Source organism: Rhinatrema bivittatum, chromosome 2, assembly GCF_901001135.1.
Source record: "Rhinatrema bivittatum chromosome 2, aRhiBiv1.1, whole genome shotgun sequence".
Taxonomy (NCBI): Eukaryota; Metazoa; Chordata; class Amphibia; order Gymnophiona; family Rhinatrematidae; genus Rhinatrema; species Rhinatrema bivittatum.
This window is the reverse complement of record NC_042616.1, coordinates 684,848,472-684,865,399: the sequence shown is the minus strand read 5'-3', so window position 1 is coordinate 684,865,399 and position 16,928 is coordinate 684,848,472. Positions and strand designations below refer to the sequence as shown.

General features: G+C 42.3%; 1 protein-coding gene across 1 annotated transcript; it reads left to right on the top strand.

Annotated features, from left to right (window-relative positions):
- Positions 1-6,453: 6,453 nt before the first annotated feature.
- On the top strand, positions 6,454-14,943 carry LOC115085484 (aquaporin-4-like). Its single transcript, XM_029591558.1, has 4 exons — positions 6,454-6,973; positions 7,696-7,860; positions 7,976-8,056; positions 13,229-14,943. Exons 1-4 carry the CDS (start codon positions 6,605-6,607, stop codon positions 13,415-13,417), a joined length of 804 nt encoding a protein of 267 aa, XP_029447418.1. The 5' UTR covers positions 6,454-6,604; the 3' UTR covers positions 13,418-14,943.
- The last annotated feature ends 1,985 nt before the right edge of the window (positions 14,944-16,928 follow it).

The window sequence follows — 16,928 nt, the reverse complement described above, 5'->3', positions numbered from 1 at the left end:
CCCTGGTCTGGAGTAGCAGCTGGAGCCGCCCCCGGGACCTCCTGCAGCGGCTGGAGCCGCTGCCATCTTTGAGGCCTGCCTTCCAGGCCAGCCCTGCGTCTGCAACGTCAACGCTCTGCAGGCCGCTGTCCACAGTCCTGCACAGCCAGGTTCCTGCTTCCTTCCTTAGGCGCCAGCGCGCGCCTCTCTACAGGATTTAAAGGGCCAGACACAGGAAGTGTGCTGGCCCCACCTATGATTGGACTTCCTGCTCTAGCCCTATAAAAGGGCTGTCTTCACAGTATGTCTTGGCCTTGCATCGGAGTTACTTCACTCTGGAGGCTGCTGCCTGCCAGAGCTCCGACAAGTCTTCTTCATGGAGCTCCTCTTCGTTTCGTCTTCTTGTCATGTCAAGTCCTGTTTGTGCCTGAGGTCCCCGTCCAGATGTCCTGGTGTCTCGTCTTGATCTTCTGCTTCCTGATGTCCCAAGTTCCTTGGTGTCCTGCTCCTGTGTCTTCAGGGCTCCTGAGCCTTCTGGTCCTGTCAGGCCTTGTTTCCTCGGATGACGTCTTTCCCAAGCATGGAGTGGCCTGCAGGAATTCGTTCCTGTGCTCCTGAGCCATCATGTCCTGCCAGCCTTTGCGGAGCTCCGGATGACTTATGCTCCATCATCAAAGTTCTGCCTCAGCTGGATTCTTCCCTGCGCTCGTCCCGTTCTCAGCGTGGTCCATGACCAGCCTCCTCGGGCTGTGTAGGGCGCGCAGTGGGACAGGGTAGTCCGCGACCAATCCATTGGGTCTGCCCGTGAAGGTGGGCTGTGTAGGGCGCCCTGAGAGACAATGCCAATGTCCTTCCGCCCAATCTCTCATCTCGTCTGGACTTCGTCAAGTTCCTCGTCTCATCCTGGGTGCCATTGCATCAGTCTTGGTATCATGTCAACGTCTTGTTCCTGATGTCGTCGCATCGACCCTGGTCCAGGATGCCATCACATTGACCATTGGTCCGTGATGTCTTCGCATCAGCCTTGGTGTCATGTCTTCAACTACCTTGGTGTCATGTCCTGTGCCAGCCCTCGTCTCTAATGCCGCCTGCATCAGCCTTGGTGTCATGTCTTCGTCTGCGATGCTGTAGCATCGACCTTGGTGTCATGTCTTCATGTCAAGGCCCATTTGCCCTCATCCTCAGGCCGTCCTGCTGCTCCATGCCGTTTCAAGCGGCAGGTCCGAAAGGGCTCGGAACAGTTGGAGGACCATTCCCCTACCAACATCATCATGTTGTTGGCCTTGGAGCTTGCAGGCCTGGCAGAGGGTAAGACCGTCAGCCATGCTGGAACACGCCGTCAACCCTCAGTTCGGTCCTGGATCCGTCTGGGGTTGGGCTGAGGCCCAAGGGCACACTAAAACACCCCCCTTCACATAACAATGAGCCCATCTCTGCCAAGCAGATTTGGTTATTGTCTGTAATTTAGAAACATTGAGAGTTCTGGAGATTCTTTAAATCATTAGGAAGCCAAATACATAAAGATTTCAGCTAACTTTTGGCCCATTTGAGTGGGAAATCCCCCTCCCAATTTTCATCACTCCTCTGGCCAATAGCCATTGCCCAATGTAATTTTAAAGCAGCGCAGCAATCATACTGTGACAAAACCCCCAATAGAAGGGGCAAAGTGACAAGTGGATTGTAAATATGTAAAAAGAGGTCATCAGCAAATGCTGCTATTGTAAGAGAACTGGAATCAATAGAAACCCCTTGAACTTGATCATCCATGAGCACTGTACGTATAAAAGGATCTAACGATAAAGCAAAAAGAAGGGGAGATAGGGGACGTCATTGCTGAGTTCCTCTTTGTAACACAAATTCCTCTGAAAATTCGTTATTGACCCATATACATGCCCTTGGCTGATTATAAAGAAGGGAGACATAATCTAAAAATTGACCTTTAAAACCATAAGCATTAGGGGTAGTGAACAACAAATCCCAACTAACCCTAGCAAAAGCCCTTTTGGCATCAAAACTAATACGAAGTCATATTAAATTTGTTTGTTGTGGATAAACCATAAAGGTTAAACCTTTCGGCATGTTAACCACTGCTTGCCTCCCCTTAAGAAAACCTACTTGTTCCACTGAGGTTAGAAATGGTAAAATTTATTTATTTATTTATTTATTTATTTATTTATGGTTTTTATATACCGATCTTCTTACATAATATGTAAATCAAATCGGTTTACAGAGAACAGTTGAAAAGCTTGCTTGTGGGCAATTACATATAACAAAGAACTTTTTTGAGTAACATATTGTATAACTTTTTGAGTAACATTTAAACATAGTAGCAAAAACATAGTAGTAACATAGTAGTATGTTACTACTATGTAGTAGGAGCATATATGGCGAGCACATTAGGAGCATATATGCTACCCAACATAGTAGTAAAAAAATTTGAGCTAATCTATTGGCTAATACTTTTGCTAATAACTTAACATCAAAATTAAGTAAGGAAACTGGTCTATAAGATATGATCTGGTTTGGGTAAAACTATAATAGTGGCTGTGTTAGCGCCTAAAGGAAATTCTCCTGATTTCATTAATGCTTCAAAAAGATGACCCATAGGGAGACCTATCTGAGTGTTCAAAATTTTACAGAATTCCCCAGAAATCCCATCAAGTCCAGGGGTCTTACATAATGATGATTATTTAAATACCAACTGAATCTCTGATAGGGTCACAGGAGCATTCAATTCCTGTATATTCCCTTCAGTTGATTAGGGTAAATGGTCTGATTTTGTAAATTGTCGAGCTTCCACTAAATTACACTGTTCTGAAGCATATAAAGCTTTATAATAGGCTGAAAAAAATATTCTTTATTCCTTTATTATCATGGATTAACTGGCCACTATTCACTCATAGAGCTAATATGCATTCTACTACCCCAAATTCTAACAGCATTAGCCAACATTTGACCTATTTTATTGCCATAAAGAAAAAATATGTTTAAAGTACATTAGTACTTTTTTACTTTGTTGACGGATTAATGTATTCAAAGTGGCTTGTGTAGCCAAAAATTGTGTTTTGTGTGCTGAAGTAAGATGGCTAGTAAACTTTAGCTTTATCTGAACACAATTGGTTTTCTAGGACCAATTGTTTTTCTAGGACCTTTTTCTAGCTGTATAAGCTATTATTTCCCCGTAGGAAACTGCTTATGCAGTTTTCCAGAGCAATATATGGTTCCTCTCAAGATCCTTCTTAAAGTCTGCATATTCTTTCCATTTATCAATCAAATAAATGCTTATTATACAGATGCAAGGAAATCTGCACTGCCTCTCCCCTAGTGAAGGAATGAAACCCTCAAATGTTATCCATTCGGATGCGTGATCTGATATCTCCAGTGGGCCTATATCATCACTGGTAACTTTAGAAAAAAAATGACTCTGAGATGAGTCTATAATCCAAATGAAATTTAGAACCATGTGCTCTTGAATAATGCATGAAATCAATATCCAGGTGATGGAGTTTCTGCCAGACATCCACAAGTTGTAAATGAAAACATAAATATGGAATTCCCCTGCACTGATCTTGCAAAGTGGAAGGCTTAGCTGGAACTCTATCCACCGAGGAATCAGCGAACAAATTAAAATCCCGTCACAGTATCAAAGGGAGATGAGAAAATTGTGATAAAATATTGACCAATTTAGCAAAACATTTTATATTATAAACATTAGGAGCATATATGCTACCCAACACAATGGACCCAGTAATGAATAATGCACAATCTCAATTCATAACTGCGCCTGTACAGGTATAGCGAGAGTTCAGTTGACATTAAAAACAGATCATAAGAACTTGTTTCTTGTGACTCACAGTGAAATCTTTGATGTGTATCAAAACCTTGATACTTGTCATATACCAGTTAGAGATCTCAAGTTCTGTAATACTCTCTGAGCACTGCAGTAACCTTATAGCAGGGGTCGGGAACCTTTTTGGCTGAGAGAGCCATGAACGCCATATATTTTAAAATGTAATTCTGTGAGAGCCTTACAAGACCTACCAAATTAATTTACTACAACCCCCTACTCTCCTGACGCCCCCCAAGACCTGCCAAATTAATTTACTACAACCCCCCACCCTCCTGACCCCCCCAAGACCTGCCAAAAGTCCCTGGTGGTCCAGCGGGGGTCCAGGGCTCGCAGACAAATCTTTAATAAAAAAGTAAAAATCTAACAAAACCCCCCACCCTCCTGACGCCCCCCAAGACCTCCAAAATTAATTTACTACAACCCCCCACCCTCCTGACCCCCCCCCCCCAAGAACTGCCAAAAGTCCCTGGTGGTCCAGTGGGGGTCCAGGAGCGGTCCGGGAGCGATCTCCTGGACTTGGGCTGTCGGCTGCCAGTAGTCAAAATGGCGCCGACGGCCCTTTGCCCTCACTATGTCACTGGGGTCAACCAATGGCGGCGGTAGCCCCTGTGACATAATAAGGGCAAAGAGCCATCGACGTCATTTTGATTACTGGCAGCCGACGGCCCTTTGCCCTTACTATGTCACAGGGGCTACCGCCGCCATTGGTCGACCCCAGTGACATAGTGAGGGCAAAGGGCTGTCGGCGCCATTTTGACTACTGGCAGCCAACAGCCCAAGTCCAGGAGATCGCTGCTCCTGGACCCCCGCTGGACCACCAGAGACTTTTGGCAGGTCTTGGGGGGGGGGGGGTCAGGAGGGTGGGGGGTTGTAGTAAATTAATTTGGAGGTCTTGGGGGCGTCAGGAGGGTGGGGGGTTTTATTAGATTTTTACTTTTTTATTAAAGATTTGTCTGCGAGCCAGATGCAGCCATCAAAAGAGCCACATCTGGCTCGCGAGCCATTGGTTCCCGACCCCTGCCTTATAGGAAGGACATTGCTAGGAAAGAATATTCCTGATCATTAGACCTTGATAATGCTCTAGTTAAAGTTGTGTGAAATGTGCTAGAAGCAGCTGTACAGGAATGTACTATCTGCACCTATAGGCTGGGTAATTTGCAAAGGGACGTCTGTGGGTAACACAAACTTGCCTTCCTGATCTGAGGGTAAAATTTTCATGTGTATGTCATATTTGCACGGAATGTTACCCAGACGGAGTGGAGGTGATCCTAAGGGCGGATTTAGGGATTTTGGATTTTAAAAGTATGTCAGGAACCCATCTTCAGCCCAAAGTATCAGTAAACCTTGAGATTTAACTCCACCAAAATCTCTCAATGGGTTCTCACATCTCTAAGGTAGTAAGAACCTCCCTCATGTATGTATGTTTTCTAAGTATGCAATTACCTCATTCAGCACAACCTGGCTACCATTACCGTAATTCATGTATTAATCACCAGTCAAACTGACTATTGTAACTCTCGGTACAGTATGAAATGCCTCCAACTCCCACAAAACACTGCAACCAGAATTCTGTTAGGGGCCAAAGCAACCAAACCCAATAGAAACCAAGATAAAATTCAAAACCCTCTGCTTTTGTCTTCAAATGTGTGATGTGTTCCTAAGTATCTCTCCCTTCTTCTTATGTCTTATACATCAACCAAAGATCTACGATCTTCTCAACAATCCCTTCTCTCTGTCATTTACAAAACTGAATTGCACAAAACTGTGGGCTTTAAGCTGCTATGCACCCCAAACTGGAATGAGGTACTACTACCCCCTTTGCTTTGAACTGTGAATCTCACATTCTGAAAAAAAAATGGTAAATGCTTGGCTATTCAACCAAGCCTTTTCCCAGCCTGTTCAATAATAAAGTATTAATATCCACTATGCAAGGACATTTATTCAAGGTCAACTGCATAGGACACTATAAGCTATGTTACTGCTAATGTATCTGTTCGTCTAATATAAGCTGACTGTAATCTGTTTTGAGACCATGCTTGGAAAAAAAGTGGAATATCACATTTGCAAATAAATAAATCAATCTATATGCAGAAATCCACTACTTGTTCATGGGATAAGCAGCTTGGAATCTATCTATCCCTTGGGATCCTGCCAGGAACATGTGACCTGGCTTGGCCACTGTTGGAAACAGGATAGGATACTGGGCTTGATGGACCCTTGGTCTGACCCAGTGTGGCAAGTTTTATGTTCTTAGGTTCTTATTTTCCACTAAAAGGTTGTGCAGACATTTTAGTGGGTAGATTTGTAGGAAATAACTTTTTTCCCCCCTAAAATCATCATTTAGGACATGGAAAGATGATTTTCAAAGAGGATTCATGCAAGTAAGTTCACTTTGAAAATTGTTACAATGTAACTCCTATTCATATTTGCTAACCATTTGCTATATAGAATGTTATAAAATTACCCCCATAGTGTGAGCTGCACTAGAGAATTCCTTGGATTTTCTTCTGAGCGCAAATGCCCGTTCTTAGAGAGGCTACTGTATGCTGTAACAACACACCCTAGGGCCTCACACAAAGGAACCTTTCTGACTAGATATTTCTGGTTTGAGGGAAGGGACTACTCTAGCAACACGTCTCTACTTGCTCGACTTGTTTCTCAAGTGTCCCATATAAGTACTGTTTCCCCTCTGTGGTTTTCTCAGTCAGTGCTGCTTGCAGGCGCTGCCCAAAGACTTCTCTGATCCACAGAACCTGACCGTCCACAGGAAGAAACATGACTGCTTTCAAAGGCGTGTGGACCAGGCAGTTTTGGACATCCATGGGAGGAGAATTTCTAGCTGTCTTTTTCTTCTTGATCGTGAGTTTGGGATCGACCGTATCTCTGAGCTCATCTTCTCCACCTAGCAATGCACATATCGCCTTTTGCTTTGGGCTCAGCATTGCCATCTTGATACACTGCTTTGGACACATCTGCGAAGCCTTCCTGAACCCTGCAGTGGCCATGGCTATGATTTGTACCAGGAAGATTTCAGTAGCCAAAGGGTTCTTCTACATTGTTATTCAATGCCTGGCAGCTATAGCAGGGACTGGGATTGTAGCCTTGATCACACCCCATGATAACTGGCCTGTGGGCATTACGAAAGTAAGTATCTTATCAGAAGTCAACTAAATGAGCAGGTTTTTATGACATTCCTGGAAAATTCATGTACTCGATGAGATAAAATGATCTTCTACCACCGCAATGAAATTCCATTTAATCTAAGACATTTCTGTTTTTGGTATGTATGTTTTTCAGTCAGACATACAGCTGACCTTAAAAAAAAAAAAAAGAACAATTTTCTTTTGTCTTTTCTTAAATAAATTTTATATCCCTGTTCACCAGTTATGAAAGACTTCCAAAGAACTGCACAAACACTCTGGTTATACTCTGTTTCTAGAATAATTCAGGAAATTTGATTTATTCCCAGGTGTCCTCCTGAAGGGATACATATTTCTACTTTGGGTTGCTGATTTTATAGACACCTTTGTATTATGCAAAGGATATTTCTATTGAAAACTGTAATTTACTTTTCCCAATGAATATGATTTATTTTATAAAACGGCGTATGCCCCACTGCTCAAAGTCATGAATAAGTCATGGCACGAACACTGAAACAGAAGTCACGAAACATTATTCTTTCATCCTGTGCCTATGGCAAACTGTAGATGGAAGGGCTTATGTTACTTTGGCAAATGACCTTTAGCAAATCACAATTCTTCACTTGGCTTATCTTTTCCTTTTGAATGTGGGCAGCATTAGCTTAGGTCCATGTAAATTCCTATTACAATTTAAGTTGGACTGTGATGCTTTTGTCTGTCTTTCAGGTGAACTCTTCCATTTCAGCTGGCCAGGCTCTCCTTGTAGAAACTCTTATCTCTTTCCAGCTGGTCTTCACAATTTTTGCCTCTTGTGACAAAAAAAGGAAAGACATTAAGGTCCCTGTGCCTATGATTATTGGATTCTCTGTTACTATTGGTCATCTCTTTGCAGTAAGTATGGGAAAAAGTTGGACCCGTGAGATGTAGCGCAATGATGCTAACCGGATTTTTCTTCTTGGTGTTGGCCCAGGCGGTCATTATATTTTACTTTTTGTTTTCCACCTAGATACCATACACGGGTGCAAGCATGAACCCAGCTAGATCATTAGGAACAAGTGTAGTGTTTAATGACTGGCACAATCACTGGGTATGTATCTACTAGCATAATGTGTGGTTTTACTTCTGCTACTTCTTTAGCAACAATTTGGGAAATTTTGGTCTAACCTGTCTTTAAGTGAATACTACTATTTGTCATTTTTAAAGCGCTACTAGACATACGCAGCACTGTACAAATATACAAAAGAAATAGTCACAGTTTCTTGGAGCTTGCAATCTAGTCAAGACAAACATTCATGATAAGAGTCTACTGTACAGAAGAGTGCTTAGGATTTAAAAGCAGCCTCAAAAAGATGGATTTTTAGACTCAATTTGAATAAGGCCAGAGAGAGAACAGTCTAATCCAGGCATATGGCACAGCAAGATGAAAAGCAAAGAGTCGGGAGTTGGTGGTGGAGGAGAAAGACACAGCTAAGGATGATTTGCCCAATTCCCAAAGAACAAAGTTCACGAGGGGGGCTGTAATGAGGAGCTGCAGAGTGAGTGCATTCTGAAGAAAATCATCTGTGACGTTTTCTGTGTAGGAAATAACCTTTTTAAAAAAAAAAAAGATCATTTAGGACAAACTGTACTTTAATCACTAATAAGCTTAGAAGAGAAAGTCAGGAGAATTGGTTAAAAGTAGGATTATATATGTCAAGCACTCTTCTATGTATCTTTGAAGAAAAATGAAGTGATAGGAAAATCTTTCCAGGCCCAATATTGAAAGGCATTTAGTACCAGATAGCCAGATAAGTAGTGGTGGCCGTTGATTATCTGGCTATGTTCAGTGGCTGCCACTTAATTGGATAAGTCACTTATCGGGCTAAGTAGATAACCAGATAGTCAATGGGCGGGAATGGGCAGATTGGGGCAGCTTTACTTATTCAGTTATCTTAACTGAATAAGTGCCTATATTCAGCCTTATCTGGTTAAGTTAACCAAATAAGTTAGACCTGCTCAATAGCAGGTCTTAAGTTATCTTGATATAACTTATGTAGATAACTAAAACTTATCTGATTATACTGAGTAGGATAGCCATGCTTCTGAAAATCCCTTCTAAATTATCCGGATAAATAATATCCAGATAACTTAGATAGCTGGATATCTTTGACTATTGGGCCCTCCATTTTTAATTCAGAGTTTGTAGACTGATTTGCTCTGCTGTGGTGAAGTTATAACTCAGGTGCAGATCTCATCAAGAGGGGAAAGACAGTTTAAAAATAACATCTTAGAAGCGCAGTCCAGATGTATTCCATGCATTAAGGAAGGTGGAAGGAAGGCCAAACGATTACCAGCATGGTTAAAAGATAAGGTGAAAGAGGCTATTTTAGCCAAAATTGGAAGAAGGATCATCTGAAGAAAATAGTTAAATGTAAAACATTGATAAGACAGGCTAAGAGAGAATTTGAAAAGAAGTTGGCTGTAGTAGCAAAAACTCATAATAAAAACTTTTAAAAATATATCCAAAGCAGGAAGCCTGCAAGGGAGTTGGTTGGACATTTAGATGATTGAGGGGTTAAAGGAGCATTTAAGGAAGATAAGGTCATTGCAAAAGACTAAATGAATTCTTTGCTTCGTTTTTTACTGAGGAGGATGTTGGGGAGATATCTATTCTGGAGACGCCTTTCAGGGGTGATGATTTGGATGAACTGAACCAAATCACGATGAACCTGGAAGATACAGTAAGCCAGATTGACAAACTGAGAAGTAGAAAATCACCCAGAAAAGATGTTACACACCCCAGGGTTCTGAAAGAACTAAAAAAAATGAAATTTTAGACCTATTACTAGTAATTTGTAACCTATCATTGAGGCTGAGGACTGGAAGGTGGCCATTGGCCAACGTAACCCCAACATTTAAAAAGGGATCCAGGGGTGATCCTGGAAACTATAGACCAGTGAGCCTGACTTCAGTGCCAGGAAAAATCATGGAAACTATTCTAAAGATCAAAATCACAGAACATATAAACAGACATATAAACAGACATGGACAAGTGCAAGGTGTTGCATATAGGGAAAAATAACCCTTGCTGCAGTTACACGATCTTAGGTTCCATATTAGGAGCTACCACCCAGGAAAAAGATCTAGGCATCATAGTAGATAATACTTTGAAATCATCGGCTCAGTGTGCTGCAGTAGTCAAAAAAGCAAACAGAATGTTAGGAATTATTTGGAAGGAACAATCGGAATAACAAAATGGAAAATGTCATAATGCCTCTGTATCGCTCCATGGTGAGACCGCACCTTGAATACTGTGTACAATTCTGGTTACCGCATTTCAAGAAAGATGGAGAACGTACAGAGAAGGGTGACCAAAATGATAAAAGGGATGGAACAGCTCCCCTATGAGGAAAGGCTGAAGAGGTTAGTGCTGTTCAGCTTGGAGAAGAGACTGCTGAGGGGGGAATATGATACAGATCTTTAAAATAAAGAGAGGTCTTGAACGAGTAGATGTGAATCGGTTATTTACTCTTTCAGATAATAGAAGGACTAGGGGGCACTCCATGAAGTTAGCAAGTAGCACATTTAAAACTAATTGGAGAAAATTCTTTTTCACTCAACGCACAATTAAGCTCTGGAATTTGTTGCCAGATGACGTGGTTAATGCAGGTGGTGTAGCTGAGTTTAAAAAAGGTTTGGATAAGTTCTTGGAGGAGAAGTCCATTAGCGGCTATTAATCAAGTTGGCTTAGGGAATGGCCCCTGCTATTACTGGCATCAGTAGCATGGGATCTTCTTAGTGTTTTGGTACTTGCCAGATTCTTGTGGCCTGGTTTGGCCTATGTTGGAAATAGGATGCTGGGTTTGATGGACCCTTGGTCTGACCCAGAATGGCAATTTCTTATATTCTTATGTTCTAATGGAACACAGCCAGCATGCATTTACCCACGGGAAGTCTTGCCTCACAAATCTGCTACAGTTTTTTGAAGGGATTAATAAACATGTGGATAAAGATAAACTGGTATATGTAGTGTATTTGGATTTTCAGAAAGTGTTTGACAAAACACATTATAAGAGGCTTCTAAGAAAACTAAAAAGTTATGGGATAAGAGATGATATCCTGTGGATTGCAAACTGGTTAAAAGACAGGAAACAGAGGGTAGGATTAAATGGTCTGTTTTCTCAGTGAAACAAGGTAAACAGTACAGTGCTTCAGTACTTGACTGGTGCTTTTTAATATATTTAGAAATTTTCTGGAAAGGGGTATAATGAGAGAGATGATCAGATTTGCAGATGACATAAAATTATTCTGAGTAGTTAAATCACAAGCGGATTGTTATAAATTATAGGAGGACCTTACGAGACTGGAAGATTGGGCATCCAAATAGTAGATGAAATTTAATGTGGATAAGTGCAAGGTGATGCATATGCTGTAGTTACACGCTGTTAAGTTCCATATTAGGAGATACCACCCAGGAAAAAGATCTAGGCATCATAGTGCCGTGGCAGTCAAGAAAGCAAACCGAATGTAGGAATTATGATGGGAATGGTGAATATAAAGGAGAATATCATAATGCCTGTGTATCACTCCATGGTGATACTTGGCTTTGAATACTGCGTGCAATTCTGGTCATCACATCTCAAAAAAGATATAGTTTCACTGGAGAAGGTACAGAAAAGGGCAACCAAAATGATACAAGGCATGGAGCGGCTTCTCTATGAAGAAAGGCTAAAGAGGTTAGGGCTGTTCATCTTGGAGAAGAAATGGCTGAGGGGGATATGATAGAGGTCTATAAAATCATGAAAGGAAATGGGTAATTGTGAATCAGTTTCAGATAAGACCAGGGGCACTCCATGAAGTTAGCAAGTAGCACTTTTAAAACTTATTGGAGAAAATTCTTTTTCACTCAACGCACAATTAAACTTTGTAATTTATTGCCAGAGAATGTGGTTAAGGCAGTTATTCATTGTAGATGGTTTAAAAAAAGATTTGTAACAGTTCCTGGGGGAGAAGTTCATAAACTGCTATTAATTATGTTGGCTTAAGGAACAGCCACTGCTTATTACCTGCATTAGTTGCATGGGTTCTGTTTAATGTTTGGGCACTTGTCAGGTACTTGTAAAATGGATTGGCCACTATTGGAAACAGGATTCTGGGCTTGATGGATCCTCGGTCTGACCCAGTAAGGCAACTTCCTATGTTCTTATATTTTAGATTATTCATTCATATTTAATCCTAATCCAAATACTTGATGTAATCTTAATAAAAAAAATCAATATAGATGTGATATAAACCCTGGTGCCCAGTGCACATCTCCTGCTTAGAGGGGAGATATGTGTTCAGGAAAGGTAGTTGGTCTGTTTGATGTTTTCAGATGCTCACCTCTCCTCTCCACTACTAGGGTTATATGTTTTAATGTACATTTTTAGGTGGGAAGGTTTTATTTTTAGTATTTATTACTTACACAGAGGGACATTGTATACTGGAACGTCCTATATCATTCCTTGGTTTCCTCATATACACAACGACCTTGAGTCTATTTTCTTCAAAAAGGTGGTTAAAAATGGGTCTTAGTAAACAGATCAATGTGCAAAGCTATACCTTACTATCTGTTGATTGTTTCGGCATGGCATTATGAGTGGTCAGCCACAGATGTCTTCAATCATTCACTTATCACTGATCTAACCATTCATCCACCTGATTTTCACCTACCATAGTACTTCTGGATTATGTTAAATTGCATTTGTACAGGACAGGGCTGGTGTGCAGTCAGTCTTTTCAGATGGTGTCAGGCTGGTGAACCATTGTAAACAAATGTTCAATGTCTTGTTTTGCTTCTGGTTTTCTGGTGCTACACCTTGCTGATGACAACACTACTAAGTGGTTTGGCACATTTTGCACGCACTAGAAGAAGAATATCTGATGATTCACTAGGAATAGGCAATTGGTTTATTTTAGATAGGAAACAATTAAATCCATACATTATGAATGAATTTAATAATAATATGGAAACTTGTTGTGGATAATGAGTGGAAGTGTGTGTGTGTATGTGTGTGGGGGATCCTAAAATTAAGAACATAAGTCATGCCATGCTGGTCAGACCAAGGACCATTGAGCCCAGCACCCTGTCTCTGACAGTGGCCAGTCTAAGTCGCAACCTGGCAGATCCCATAAAGTTGATCTATTTCCTGTCACTTTAATGGAGAGTGTGAGTTAAAGTTTCTCAGAACTGTGTTTCAGCAAAGTGCTTTCCCCTAATAAAGTCTATCCTTCTCCACAGGTCTACTGGATTGGTCCAATGATGGGCGGCATTCTGGCTGGCTTTATCTATGAGTATGTGTTCTGTCCTGATCCAGAACTGAAAATAAGGTTTCAAGCTAGTTTAAGGAAACCTGACAATGGAGAAGAATCAGTGCAATTAACAGTACAGCCAGGAAGCAATTACAACAAGCTGGAATCAGCTGCATAACCCTTCCTCTTCTGGGCATTTTAGACATAGCACTGCTTCGCTGGTGAGATAATCATCCAGAAAGACTTTTCAAGTTGCATAGAAGTGTTTCAGTCAAGTTTTTTTTAGTGCATAATCCATGTTTTAGTGGTGTTCGGTAACATAGTAATTAGTTTCCAGATCTATTCAATACCCCCCAAAAATCTGGTTTACAGCATGCACCATGACTAATCAGTGTTGAGTATTTGCATGCATTTGGTCTAAATCCCAGGTTGATTAGCAATTTTTGGTTACCCAGAAAACCTGCTAAGGGTTCTTGTGAACTTGATTGGAAAACCACTGACCCTAAGCATACAACGAGAGGAGGGTAAAATTGATCAAAGATTTGCTTTAGTGTAAAACCTTTGTTTTGCAGAAATGTGTTTTCCATTGAAAATATCAGGCTATGTACATGTATAAATCTGTAACAATTTTTATACTAGATGTAGCTCTTTTGAAGTTGGGCTTTGCTATAATGATGCAACTGCTTACCAACTACTTGTTTACTAAATATATAAATATTCCAATAGTTGTAACTGGAGCCGTCCTGTGCAATGGCGAATATCTGGAGGCAATAATCAAACTGCTCCCCTTGGCCAGGAGTTTTGCTTTGATTATTACCCCTGAAAAGAGCACCTGCAGAGAGATTTCCTCCTTCTTTCTCTGTGGATACCTCTTCCATACGCAATTTTAGAAATGCCAAAGCTACGTGCAACCTAACCCTGCCTGCAGCTGCACCTCCATACAACTTGGGTAAAATTATATGCGTTGTTGAACGCGTGTAATTTTACCTGCCTGGAGGGTTGGCGATGTTCAAAAAGCCCATTTCCATGATTAAACTTTGTTTGGCCCATGGAAATAGCTTTAGCAATTGTCCTGGTTCTGCAAAATATGCTCTCTGTGTCTTTACTGTGAAATCAAAAATCCACAGCTGACAATCCCCATTCCAGGCAGAGATAATGCAGGCTCTGGAACAAAGAGTAAGGATCCCGCAGAGTTTATTCCAGCTGGAAGCAGTGATACGGCATTCACAGACGGGCTGCAGTGCACATTCAGGCCGATGCAAAATATTGCGCTCAGGCTAGTGCACTCTGTAACACTCTATTGGATATGTGTTTTTGGATGTGCTAAAATAACCCCCACTGCAATACAGTGATTAGCCTGTCTAAAACGCACGTCCAGTCGAGCGCATAGCTGATAGTGCTCATCACATGCAAATTCCACGTAGATGAGGCTATTAGCTATTACCCTGCAATGTCAAAAATTGCCACGCAGCCATGGCACCCGTTTTAACACGGCAAATTTTACGCCTGCCTGGGAGCTGGCATTAAAGCATGCAGTCCTCAAGGGCTCACCGAAAAAAAAAAAAATCCTGCTTTCTGTGATTCCTCCTATTAGTATCTTTGCAATTCTAAGTAGGAGGAACCAGAGAAAGTAGATTCATGCCGTGCTCAAGGACTCAAAAAAAAAAAAATCCTGCTTTTTCTGGTTCCTCAGAGGGGAAACCACAGAATGCAGCATCCCCAAAGTCTGGCCCAATTGGAACTCCTGCTGGCAGTAAGTGAAGGAGTGAATACATTTATATTAAGGGTCAGTCAATTAATATTCATTAATTCACTCCTTCGCTTACAGCCGATTGGTCCTTTCACTGACAAGTGTCATTGAAAAGAATGAATCGGGAACATCCCTGCCAGGGGTGAGGAGGAAGCTCTGGCCAGGCTGTTGTGGGCACACAGCCACGTCCACTGGGCGCCTGATGCAGAGCGCTAGGGACAAACAAATTACCCATTGTGCATTCCTTTTGGTGCGGAAGCTCATTTTCCTATTGCATCGAACACCCAGGAGAGGTGGATGTGCGTGCGTTCAAAAAATTTGCACCCAGTTTGGATGCATGTTTTTTTTATAAAATGACATTGCATCGGCCTGCTTGTGAGCAGTGTGTCCAGAACTGAGCAATAAAAGCATGCGAAACAAAAATTCCCAAGTCAAAAAGAACCTTTCAGCTCACTACATATGTTTCCCCATTCATCAAGCTATGCAGAATGAAAAGCTCCAGCAAGCCTATCTTGCTTTTCCTCTCTTGTCTGGTTGCTGTGTGAAATGCACACACAGAAGGTTCAGGCACACCTGGGAACTTTTGAGTTTACTGCTCAGTTGGAGATTCACTGGTCAGGGTGGAACAGGGGTGGCTGCTTCCATTTCATCTCCCTACTCTGTGCCTCACTCCACATGTGCACCTCGCTTCCCAGGTGTCTCCCCTTCCCTCCTGAGTGTCTTTGTCTCTGTCCTTTGCCCTACCCCTCTCTTTCTGCCCTTGCCCTCCTCTTTCCCCCAACTCCAAATAGCCTCAAAGGTTGCCTGAGCTGCACCTCTCCAGCAAATGGGGCCTCAGATAGAGCAGGAGGGAGGGAGAGGAGTGGCAGCTTGTCTGAGACGGAGGCTATTCCTGCTTTTCTTTTCTCTTTTAAAGCACTAGCACACTACAACACGTTTTTTTTTTTTTTTACAAATCCAGATCCTAAAATACCTAAAACTCAAACCGAGCGGCTTAGCCCCATCAACCCTGCCCCCTTAAAGGCACAGAGGGCTCACGGGCCAGCAGCATGGAGCACTGCTAAATAGAATCGCTGCTGGCCCACTTCTGTGCCTTTAAGGGGGTGCGTGTATGGGGCAAGGTGCTCAGTTGAGAAATGCCACCAGGACAGAGGAACATGACTTGAAGTGTCACAGAAAAAAAAAAATAAATATATATATATATATATATATATATATATATATATATATATGTTTAGTTAGTTCCATTTTTTTTAAATGCCATTCCTGAGCGAGTCACAAAATTCATATCAACCAATTGCATGACACTGGTGATAATTATTACAAAAGGCATAACCAGGACTCTTTGCAGAGAACATTGTTCGTTTTCCTTTTCTATCCTGGGGCAGCGTTGAGGCTCTGCTATTCCTGAACATGAGGAACCAGAAAAGGAGAGGGGAGGAAGGAGCACCTGGTATTCTTCAGAAAAGCAAGGGAAGGGGTTCTGCGATGTTTAATTTTCCAAAGACAAGGCAGAGACTTATGGGGCAGGACTGTAAAACATGGAGGCGCTGGAATGGAGGGAGGGGGGGGGGGGGGTGGCCCCAGGGGACACAGTCCCACCAAATCCTGGCCCTTCCTGCAGAATCGGTGTTCGAAGTCTGGATTTGGGTTGGGCAGGCAGCAGCCGTATGACGGAAGGAGGAAGAGAGAGCAGCGAGGCAGCTTTGGGCCTGACTGCTGTGGTGGTTCAGAGGGCCTGAGGCATTAGCTCTTTCCTCCTGCCACTAATCCGCATGGGAGGTAGAAAGGGGATGGTGTGGTGAAGAAAGGGAGGGAGTGGGGCAGGGGAAGAGAAAGAGGGGGTGGTGATGAGAAAGCGATGGGCGGGGGGGGGGGGGAGAAGGATTGGTGGAGGGCAGGGAGGGGGTGGGGAGAGGGTGGAGCTTGATTGGCTTGG

Excerpts from the sequence above, each read along its gene's own strand:
- LOC115085484 (XM_029591558.1), top strand. The coding sequence starts at position 6,605 with ATGACTGCTTTCAAAGGCGTGTGGACCAGGCAGTTTTGGACATCCATG. Across the intron at positions 6,974-7,695 it reads GGCCTGTGGGCATTACGAAA|GTGAACTCTTCCATTTCAGC; the intron begins GTAAGTATCTTA and ends TCTGTCTTTCAG. Across the intron at positions 8,057-13,228 it reads ATGACTGGCACAATCACTGG|GTCTACTGGATTGGTCCAAT; the intron begins GTATGTATCTAC and ends CCTTCTCCACAG.